The sequence below is a fragment of the Anarhichas minor genome, unplaced genomic scaffold (assembly GCF_050575085.1).
Source record: "Anarhichas minor isolate MPS153535 unplaced genomic scaffold, ASM5057508v1 ptg000193l, whole genome shotgun sequence".
NCBI lineage: Eukaryota > Metazoa > Chordata > Actinopteri > Perciformes > Anarhichadidae > Anarhichas > Anarhichas minor.
In genome coordinates, this window is record NW_027466639.1 from 37,501 (window position 1) to 49,597 (window position 12,097).

Consider the following 12,097-nt stretch of genomic DNA (forward strand, 5'->3'; position numbering starts at 1 on the left):
AACAGTTTATGACCTTATTTTGATCAAGACATGAAGAAAGAATAGCTCACAAGATCACTTAGAACAACAGCCATGAGACACAAACACACGCACACACGCACAAACACACGCGCACACACACACACACACACACGCACACAGTGAAAATAGCACCAAGCCATTTGTATGCTAAATTGAAGTTGACGGTGAAGGACTGAGGTGGCCGGCTGATGAGATACAGAAGGTTGGACAATCAGCCAGTGAGCTATTCTCCTCTCGCTCACCCTCCAGACTCAGATTTTCACATGAATAACACTGAGCTCTCTCTCTCTCTCTATCTATCGATCTCTCTCTGTCTCTCTGTGTCTCTCTCTCTCTCTCTCTGTCAGTCTCTCTGTGTCTCTCTCTCTCTGTGTCTCTCTCTCTCTGTCTCTGTCTCTCTCTCTCTCTGTCTCATTCCTTCAGAGAAACGTCTCTGGCAGCGTACCAGGTAGCTTCACACACACACTCTTTGTTTGCTCTCTGATTCAGACACAAACAGAAGCCAGAACAGGTCGGTCTCTCTCTCTCTCTCTCTCTCTCTCTCTCTCTCTCTCTCTCTCTCTCTGTGTGTTATGCAGAACTTCATTACGAGAATACAACATAAAAAACAACAACAGCTCAACAAATTAATTTCCTTCCAGCGAGGCGATAGCGCCCCGGTCATTTGTCTGGTTCCATACGTACTGTGACGATTATAGGAGAGGTGTTACAGACATTAATCCCAGTTAAGGACGGATAATTACCTTCAGCAGAGGAATAAACCAGGCTTAAATGAATCCAACGACAAAACCACTGCTCCAAATGGAGAAGATAAATGCCAGTAGTCCCCTTACTGAGTGAGTATCAGCCGGTAGCAGCAATCATTATGACATTGTGAATTTCTACGGTCAATAAAGGATTCTAGGAGGTATTTCATTTAAAACCATTATTATTACGATAGCGAACACCAAACAGCCACCAGCTCCAGCACCGGCCAAAGCCAAACACTGTATATAAGACGTGGATTTGTGGACTACGGTTTCGAAGCCATTTTGGTCGTTGCCATCTTGTTTTTTTGGCCGACGCCATCTTGTTGTTTTGGCTGTCGCTATGCTGTTTTTATCCCATCTTGGTTTTCGGTCTTCTTCATATTAGTTTTTTGGCCGTCGCCATCTTGGTTTTTGCCCGGCAACATCTTGGTTTTTTGCCCGTCGCTGTCTTGTTTTTTTTGCAACCAGAAGTGACCCGAGAGGGTGGCGTACAACCAACCGCTTGAATAACACATTTTTAGACGATCGAAATGCTACAATTAACTTCCAAGAAGTGAAAACTCGCTGTGAAAAAGGTTACTGTTCTAAGTTTGATTGCCCTGGATCAGAGTTTTTCTCTAAAAGTGCAGATTCTGTGCAGTACTCACGTCTCCGTTTTGTAGGTGGAGCACCGCTCTAGCGGGATCTTCAGGACTCGGTCGTTGAGCCCGACGAAGAGCGACCTGTCGCTGTGCAGGATCTGCAGGCTCAGGATCGGTTCTCGCACCCCCGGTGGGAGGAGCTCCATCTCCTCCAGGTAACAGCCTTGTAGGTTCTTGTTGGGCGTAGCCAGCGCCTTTAAGATGGTGCCGTATTCTGATCGGACAAGAAGATTAAACATCAGAAAGATCTTGTGTACGGGCAAATTAAAATTAACTTCTCTTTTTCAGGTTACATATTTGAGACAAAGTATGTTTCTACTATATTAGTGGTCTTACAGACCGTAGTGGATCCATGGTTCGTACTGATCCCCTCACAGATCAATGACACAGTCTAACGTTAACCATCACAGTGTAAATAAAGTTGATCGTTAACCATCAGAGTGTAAATAAAGTTTAACGTTAACCATCAGAGTGTAAATAAAGTTTAACGTTAACCATCAGAGTGTAAATAAAGTTTTAACGTTAACCACCAGAGTGTAAATAAAGTTTAACGTTAACCATCAGAGTGGAAATAAAGTTTAACGTTAACCATCAGAGTGTGAATAAAGTTTGACGTTAACCATCAGAGTGTAAATAAAGTTAACGTTAACCATCAGAGTGTAAATAAAGTTTAACGTTAACCATCAGAGTGTGAATAAAGTTTTAACGTTAACCATCAGAGTGTAAATAAAGTTAACGTTAACCATCAGAGTGTGAATAAAGTTTTAACGTTAACCATCAGAGTGTAAATAAAGTTAACGTTAACCATCAGACTGTAAATAAAGTTAACGTTAACCATCAGAGTGTAAATAAAGTTAACGTTAACCATCAGAGTGTAAATAAAGTTTAACGTTAACCATCAGAGTGTAAATAAAGTTTAACGTTAACCATCACAGTGTAAATGAAGTTTAACGTTAACATCAGAGTGTAAATAAAGTTTAACGTTAACCATCAGAGTGTAAATAAAGTTTTAACGTTAACCATCAGTGTAAATAAAGTTTTAACGTTAACCATCAGAGTATAAATAAAGTTTAACGTTAACCATCAGAGTGTAAATAAAGTTTTAACGTTAACCATCAGAGTGTAAATAAAGTTTTAACGTTAACCATCAGAGTATAAATAAAGTCTAACGTTAACCGTCAGAGTGTAAATAAAGTTTTAACGTTAACCATCAGTGTAAATAAAGTTTTAACGTTAACCATCAGAGTATAAATAAAGTTTAACGTTAACCATCAGAGTGTAAATAAAGTTTTAACGTTAACCATCAGAGTGTAAATAAAGTTTTAACGTTAACCATCAGAGTATATATAAAGTCTAACGTTAACCATCAGAGTGTAAATAAAGTTTAACGTTAACCATCAGAGTGTAAATAAAGTTTTAACGTTAACCATCAGAGTGTAAATAAAGTCTAACGTTAACCATCAGAGTGTAAATAAAGTTTAACGTTAACCATCAGAGTGTAAATAAAGTTTTAACGTTAACCATCAGAGTGTAAATAAAGTCTAACGTTAACCATCAGAGTGTAAATAAAGTTTAACGTTAACCATCAGAGTGTAAATAAAGTTTTAACGTTAACCATCAGAGTATATATAAAGTCTAACGTTAACCATCAGAGTGTAAATAAAGTTTAACGTTAACCATCAGAGTGTAAATAAAGTCTAACGTTAACCATCAGAGTGTAAATAAAGTTTAACGTTAACCATCAGAGTGTAAATAAAGTTTAACGTTAACCATCAGAGTGTGAATAAAGTTAACGTTAACCATCAGAGTGTAAATAAAGTTTAACGTTAACCATGAGAGTGTAAATAAAGTTTAACGTTAACCATCAGAGTGTAAATAAAGTTAACGTTAACCATCAGAGTGTAAATAAAGTTTAACGTTAACCATCAGAGTGTAAATAAAGTTTAACGTTAACCATCAGAGTGTAAATAAAGTTAACGTTAACCATCAGAGTGTAAATAAAGTTTAACGTTAACCATCAGACTGTAAATACAGTTTAACGTTAACCATCAGACTGTAAATAAAGTTTTACTGACTCAGTAGAACATGTGTTTCTAGTCTCTGATCTCTGATAATGTTTCATTGTAAACAACTAACAGGAGGAGAGCTAGTAACGTTAGCAGCACCGCTAACGGCTAACCAACAGAGGTTCACTTCAGTTACATGATGATGCCTTCAGGCTCTGCTCAGTGAACATGAGTACTGGCTGAAGGTACATTATAACGTTATCATGATGTGTTGAATATAAAATAGATATTAGAGATGAATTATGAATTATGATGAATTATTTCCCAATCATTTGAATTGTGTCTTTATGAAGAAACAAACACTATAAATTACTATAACAAAGTAAAAGTATAACATTTAGAGCGTTGAAATGATTTTTAGGACGGTGGTGAAAACATGAACAGTCTGGATCCTTGTAGACCAGCTGCTGTAATCACACAACAGAGAGCTCTGTATCTGTTAATATGGATCATCAGTGATCAATGATTAGTATCAGCAGCCTGTATAACTTTGCTAACCTGTGCTGATGTACATGACGTGGTACAGCGTGTCCATGCCCTGGACGATGTCCACCACCAGGTTGGAGAAGCGGACGTCGTCCTGCATCACCAGCGGGTCGACGGACTCCGGCTGCACCACGTCGTTCATGAGGTAGAGCCGCTGGGCGTCCTGCAGGCTGCGCTCCGTCAAACCCTCGTTGGGACCCTTGTCCTCTATGGTTCCACACTGGAGAGGGGGGAGCAGCAAGGGGGAGACGGGTGAGGTGGGAAAGAAAAACCAAAACAAACCCAGCCGTTGCATTTTAAGAAAATCAATACGCCGCGTCTGCTTTGATTGCTTTTAACTCCTAATTCTATTCTCAGTAATTGCATCTGAAATGTGATTGATTGATGCGTTTTAATGAGACGCTCTGAATACGACTCGTGAAAGCTGCAGTTTCTTTGGAGTGAGACATTGATTTATTGCTAGATGATGTTTGGAGCAGTTGATGGTTTTGGATGTGAAGCAATGATTGTTTTTATAGTTTAAAAGATTTTTATTTATTAGATATCTGATATAAATCTATTTTTCCATGTTATATTTGTTATATTTGTCTCTTCAGGATCTCAGAGGAAACCTCAGTGCTTTCCTACATGCTGCGTAGAGCTGGTAGAGGTTTCACATCACAGATGGTTCACTTTTTATTCATACAATTAAAATCTTTTACAGTTTTTATTGGAGTGAAACAGCCTGAGAACAAGAACCGCCTGAAACTAATGTTCTTCACTACCACTGTATTTAAAAAGAGAGACAGACAGATGGACAGATAGAGAGACAGACAGATAGAGAGACAGACAGAGAGAGACAGACAGATGGACGGTAAGACAGAGAGAGACAGACAGATAGAGAGACAGAGAGAGAGAGACAGACAGACAGACAGAAGTTATTTAAAAGACAAATGGCAAACACCAACACTCCATCAGGTGTTTGGAGACCAAGAGGAGGAAAGAGAGTAGGGTTAGGGTTCTAAGCCAATCTAAGCCATCTGATTGGTTAAAGACTGACACGGATCGATGCACTGGAACCAGTGTGGATGAGGTTAAAGCGGGTTGAACCCACCTGGAAGTTGTGGATGGGGTTGGTGGTGGGCAGCCAGGTGGAGCGGGGGTTCTCTTGGGAGCGAAAGGGCCCGTTGAAGCCCTGGGTGATGGCGCTCAGGTTGAAGGCGCACACCGCCGACGCTGCAATACTGTTACTGTAGAGCGAAAAAAAAGACATTATTTCATAACAATATTACTTATTACATGTTGGCAGTGAATGAGAAGCCGTATCAGAAATCTGCAGCTGTGTTCATGACAGACAGACAGAGACACAGACAGAGAGTAAGACATAGAGAGACAGACAGACAGACGGATAGACGCACAGAGAGAGAGACAGACAATAAGAGAGACAGCAAGACAGAGAGACAGACAGACAGACAATAAGAGAGACAGAGAGACAGACAGAGAGAGACAGAGAGACAGTAGGACAGACAGAGAGACAGACAGACAGACAATAAGAGAGACAGAGAGACAGACAGACAGAGAGAGACAGAGAGACAGTAGGACAGACAGAGAGACAGACAGACAGAGAGAGACAGAGAGACAGTAGGACAGACAGAGAGACAGACAGACAGCAGCCGTGTTCATGAAGCCCTTTTTATAATGTGCTCCATCCTGTTAATGGATACCTGCACTAAACAGGCGCTACGTGGCTAAGCTATGCTATCAGCGCTGCACAGTGAACATGGACTGTATTAAGCCCTGGATATAAGGGGGGGGGGGTGCACAGATAATGTGCAACCACACACACACACACACACAGCTGACGCTCTCAGGTGTCACGTACCAGAGTAAACTAACAGAGTGAGTAAAGTTATTACGGCGACGCTCTCCGGCCTTAATGTGCTGCGAGGTAATGACTTTCTGTTTTTTTTATCTTCCAGCCCAGGAGCACACATTAGAGTGTTTTTACTGCTCGGTGAGCAGCCGGCTGCTGGGGTGCTGATAAAGAATCGGGTAGAAGATGATGATAAGGTGAGAGAAGGAAGGACCTCGTGGTGCTTTCAGAGCCTCTCAATGTGTTCATGTCGAGCTTTTGTTCAGTTGTTCAGATTTTAATTGGCTTCTCTAAGCTAGTCGTTCCTTATGGTGTTTGTATTTACAGTTACTAGTACTGCTTATGTTCTAACCACAGACTGACTATAAGAAGTGGACGTAGTCGTCATGACGTCTCTCATTGTTTTGAAGCCTCCAGTTCGCCATTTTGGCCGTCGCCATCTTGTTTTTTGCAACCAGTGAACAGGAAGTGACCATATAATACAAAATGAGAAGAAACACATCAAACAAATCCAACTAAGGCAGTAAGGTTACAAGATGAGTGTCAACAGGAAGCACAGCCTTTAGTTTAGAGTGTCAGTAGAGTAGAGGACAGGTTTAAAGGTAAAGAGTAGAACCTTTAAACCTGTCCTCAAGTTAACTGGAAGTCAACGCAGGAGGACACACGTTAACACTCTGGTTGTAGCATTGTCGTAGAACTTGAAGGCGTGAACTTCATTTATTTTTTAAGCAGGTAAACAATTAATTACAACATTTAATTCTTGAAAAAATAAACGCATTTCTAACGTTCTCTAACATAGAGAACGTTAGAAATGATCTCATTTTTTAAACCCATCCATCCATCCATCCATTATCCAAACCGCTTATCCTGTTGAGGGTTGCGGGGCACTGGAGCCGATCCCAGCTAACATTGGGCGAAGGCAGGGTACACCCTGGACAGGTCGCCAGTTCATCGCAGGGCACATATAGAGACAGACAAACATTCACGCTCACATTCACACCTACGGGCAATTTCGAGTCTCCAAATAACCTAAGCTGCATGTCTTTGGACTGTGGGAGGAAGCCGGAGAACCCGGAGGGAACCCACGCTGCAACGGGGAGAACGTGCAAACTCCACACAGAAGGACCACCCGGGATCGGGGGTCGAACCCGGGTCCCTCTTGCTGTGAGGTGACAGTGCTAGCCACTACACCACTGTGCAGCCCTTTTTAAACCATCCAACGTTAATAAAAACAGGACTGAACTACCTTCTAGTGACGATTAAAAGGAATTAAAGATAAATTATACTTTGAGATACCAGCAGCCTGTGAGTGTGCATTGATGAGTCCGTGGTGCTGAAGGGTTTGTGATGAGGACTCCTCTGACCCTCCTTCCTGTCACTCTAGTCCTGGAGCTACACAAAGGTGCAGTTACAATGCAGCATGTTGAGTCATCACCAGTCTGCTATGAAGAGGGATTCATTCCCTTTTCTCTAATATGATTATATATAATAACCCTCTAAGCCTGCTGGAGACGTCTGTGATTGCTATTGTTGGTTTTTCAGTTCCCCCAAAACCCCACCAGAGGAAACCCACAGACCAATCAGAAGCCACAACGGGTTTCACACTCACAGATAAACCGCTCGACACAACAGGAAGTGGAAGTGTGGTCTCTGTGGTCGCGCTGCAGCTGCTCTGGAGTACTTCACGTCTCTTAGTTTAGACAGCGAGTTGCTGCACTAATGGATGCAGCCCATATGTTGTGAGTGAGTCAGCCTAAAAAGCTGTTTGACATCTGCTGTGATGATCACCTTCATTATGACTGAAGCGCCATCTCCTGGTGATTCATCTCATCCAACAGCCCGATCCTGTCACTACTCGTCTCCTGAAGAAGCCTCTTGATTTACCGTCACGTTGTTCAAAAAGCCTTTTACTGATGCTCACACAGACCTGCTCCTCCAGCTACAACATCAACGTGATGCTGGGCCCTGAATGCATCAGTGTGACAACAACCCTACAATATGTCTGTGTGGTACACTTAGGAAAGAGCACATGCTGCTGAGTATTCTTACACTCTGATAGTTGTACTTAAAGCTACTACGAGGAGCTTTTAACTGGTCCTGAACCAGTCTCAGTGTAGTCCTGATCCTCTATATGAACCAGTCTCAGTGTAGTCCTGATCCTCTATGAACCAGTCTCAGTGTAGTCCTGATCCTCTATGAACCGGTCTCAGTGTAGTCCTGATCCTGTATATGAACCAGTCTCAGTGTAGTCCTGATCCTGTATATGAACCAGTCTCAGTGTAGTCCTGATCCTGTATATGAACCAGTCTCAGTGTAGTCCTGATCCTCTATATGAACCAGTCTCAGTGTAGTCCTGATCCTCTATATGAACCAGTCTCAGTGTAGTGCTGATCCTCTATATGAACCAGTCTCAGTGTAGTCCTGATCCTCTATATGAACCAGTCTCAGTGGTTCTTTCTATCCGAACAGATGCACATGGTCCCCAGAAGAAGATATCTACGACATGAGGCAGTGGTGCTCATGGGAAACGCAGTCTTCCAAAATCAACACAAAATGAAGGTTCCTTGTAGCTGCATTAAAGAGTAAGATATTGAGATATTCTACATTTCTATTGTTGTTAACCAATCACATGAAAGACCGAGTGTATCAAAGCCTGATGTAGACCTCCGTAGATCTCCATTAAAACCACGTCAGTGAGCCTCACTGTTGTTCCTCCATCACCATGAACTCACATATTGTAGTTTATTTACACTCAACCTCACAAACATCGTTCTGCTGCTGGAATAAATACTCACTAGAGAACCAAATGTGTGTTTATCCACAACTTCTACTGCGTATGATTAAGATTTAAAAACTGCAGTACACAGCTGAATATTTAAGAGAATATTTCTGACCTGTTTTTAAAAAAGATTCACGGATGGATGGATGGATGGATGGATGGATGGATGGATGGATGGATGGATGGATGGATGGATGGATGGATGGATGGATGGATGGATGGATGGATGGATGGATGGATGGATGGATGGATGGATGGATGGATGGATGGATGGATGGATAGAACGCGTCGCTGCAGATGACGGGTCAGTTGTCTATTGGCTGTGCAGCTCAGCTCAGCCCCAGACAACAGAGAGGTGGTGCAGAGGGAATGAACTCCCGGCTGCTTGGTCCTCTGAAAGCCACAATCAGTTCAGATCAGAACACAGTCTGTCTGCTGAACACAAACAGCTGATATGCATCTACAGCATTATCTGTGTAGCACGATGCTGGTGGAGTTTGTTCTACACGTCTTAAACAAGATCCCACGATGCTGCTGTTTATCACCTTCTTTTTCTTTTTCATTGTTATGACGACATGCTCAGATCTGTCTTATTATGTCTTTGTTATTCAGTGGTTTACTGTGCAACACGCAGTTATATTATTCACATTTATCTTTTCTTTCTTACAACTTTACTGATGTGATTGCATTTTTTAACCTCTCTTGAAAAGCATTTTGGTCATTTTGGTTTTAATGTGCTCCAAAAATACTGATTTCACAATAAAATAAGACATTTGCACAGGTGTGGAAGAAGTACTCAGATCTCTGACTGAAGTAAAAGTACTGATACCACAGTGTAGAAGTACTCTGTTGCAAGTAAACTAATGCAAAACAACTAAAATCAGCGTGAAATTATACCTGAAGTACATGAAGTAAAAGTACTCATGAAGCAGAATGGTCCAATTCAGAATAATGAATAGTTCATATATCCATCCATCCATCTTCCTCCTCTTATCCGGGGTCGGGTCGCGGTGGCAGCAGGCCAAGCAGGCTGACCCAGACCTCCCTCTCACCGGCAACATGTTCCAGCTCATTCTGGGGGATCCCGAGGCGTTCCCAGGCCAGCTGGGAGATGTAATCCCTCCAGCGTGTTCTGGGTCTTCCCCGGGGTCTCTTCCCAGTTGGACGTGCCTGGAAAACCTCCAGTGGGAGGCGTCCAGGAGGCATCCTAATTAGATGCCCGAACCACCTCAGCTGACTCCTTTCGACGCGAAGGAGTAGCGGCTCGACTCCAAGCTCCCTCCTGATGACCGAGCTCCTTACCCTATCTCTAAGGCTGAGCCCGGCCACCCTACGGAGGAAGCTCATTTAGCTTGTAGCCGCGACCTTGTCCTTCCGGTCACGACCCAGTGTTCGTGACCATAGGTGAGGGTAGTAGTTCATATATAATATTATCAATATAATATTTTATATTTCACATAGTTTAAAGTCCAGGTTATTAAAAATCTGAGATTTGTTTCTAAACACATTATACATGTTAGATAATAATTTAACATTTAACATTTAAAGAGGGTGAACTATAAGGTAATTTACTCAATTATGGAGTTGGACTGTTCATTTATATATATATATATATAAATGTATATTTTATTTATATAAATATAGATTTATATATATAAATTGTATATATATAAATCTATACATTTTATATATATATATAAATAAATTATATAAATATACATTTTATATATATATATAAATGTATATTTTATATATAATTCATCCTTAGCATAACTCCTACCCTATAACACTATATAGCAATTCGTGAGTTAGCATCATTAGCTCTGCCTCCCAAACGCCAGTCACAACAGTTAGCTAGATAGTTAGCTACTTACCACAGCCTGCAGTTTAGCCTCCAGTCCACCGGGGGCGCTACATCCACCGACACAACATCCATAAAGTTAGCTAACTCCAGCGCTACAAACTCTACACACTTACGGTAATTAAATCAAATGTTTTCAAGAACCCCGCGAAAAAAAGACTCACTATCTGCGTTTGATTAATTCGGTCCGATAACTGACAAGTCTTTTGGTATTCAAGCTAGTATAGACCGGCTACACCGGAAGTTAGCAGGCTCGGGCTGCGGAAGTCTCTAGTGCGCATGCTCTGCCCAATAGAGCTTGGGCGTCAACATTCTGCAATACTGAAGCGCAGCAGCGAGATGGTCAACATGCCATATATTGTATTTATTTACTCTTCTTTATTCAAGAAAATGTATGTACAGTAAATATATAGACACACTGCTCATACTATAAAAAAATCTATTAATTATAATGAAAAATTATATAAAGTAATAAGACTTTGACATTATCACTGCTCCATAAGAAATTGCTCAAATACGTGATTAGTTCTGATTGCCTTCTTATTCTTAATGTTTATCGTGGTGCCATATAAAAACATTTTAAAAGTTCAATGTTTGTTTTGGAGTCCGCCCATCTCTTTTTGTGAATGTGGAATCTTCCCAGATATAAAATAAACAGTGCAAAGAACGTTACATCTTTTTTTCCTTCTCATAACCTGCCGAACATATAAAAATGTCTTCATCCTGGAATTCAATAGTTTGCCCAGTTGTCCTTCTTATATAATGTGAAACATAATGTTCTGGTGCACACAGTTCACTATCAATTATAAATCTTTCTCATATATTTGATTGTAAACACAGATACTGGTGTGTGGTAAATAACACATTTTCCTGTGATAAACACATTTATTTTTAGCTTCAGTCTGAATTGATTTATAGTTATTGATGCATTAATGTGTTTTCCACTGAAGTCTTGCAGCTGGTTACTGGAGGCTTCTTTATTTTGATGGGCTTTGAATTTCACCAAGAAATCAATAAATATCTTTATCCATAATAACAATAACATCTGATTTTATTTACTGATTATATGTTTGTATACATCTGCAAAGTAACAACAGGAAGAAGTACAATATTTCCCTCAGAGATGGAGTGAAGTAGAAGTATAAAGAAGCAGAGAATGGAAATACTGGAGCACTTGAGTAAATGTACTTAGTTACTTTCCACCGCTGCATTTCCACATGATTTGTGTCGACATCAGTGCAGAGAGAGTCCAGCCTTAAAAACTCCAGGCTTTTAGCGTAACCTCGTTTTATGTGGGAGAAAGCGACAGCTAAAAGCACATGAAGGCCGATGTTTCACCCTCAGTGAATACCTGCACCGCAGCACAAACAGCACGAAGGGCCGAGTCAGCAGAGCTGCATGCGCGGCTGCAGGGACCAGAGATTGAGCCGAGGCTTTGCCAGGATTATCCGTACATATTTCTATACCGCACAACAATAGGCCGGCAAAAGAAAGCAACAGTGTTTTGGCCCAAAACAGTCACATTCAGAGGCAGACTGAGTCAGCAACGGCGACACGAGACAATGAAGCAAACATGCTGCTGCTAGACACAGAAGAGCACATTGACTGAGAATAACAGCGTCGTAAACCATTCATCTGCAGC

General features: G+C 41.2%; 1 protein-coding gene across 1 annotated transcript in view; it reads right to left on the reverse strand.

The window, feature by feature from the left end:
- Positions 1 to 12,097, reverse strand: part of LOC142944108 (semaphorin-5B-like) — a 73,208-nt gene that overhangs the window by 34,882 nt on the left and 26,229 nt on the right. The window contains exons 8-10 of the mRNA XM_076085600.1: positions 5,057 to 5,192; positions 3,976 to 4,183; positions 1,418 to 1,625 (exon numbers count right to left, since the gene is read on the reverse strand). Of these exons, the coding sequence (XP_075941715.1) occupies positions 1,418 to 1,625; positions 3,976 to 4,183; positions 5,057 to 5,192 (552 nt within the window). The remainder of the gene's footprint in view (positions 1 to 1,417; positions 1,626 to 3,975; positions 4,184 to 5,056; positions 5,193 to 12,097) is intronic.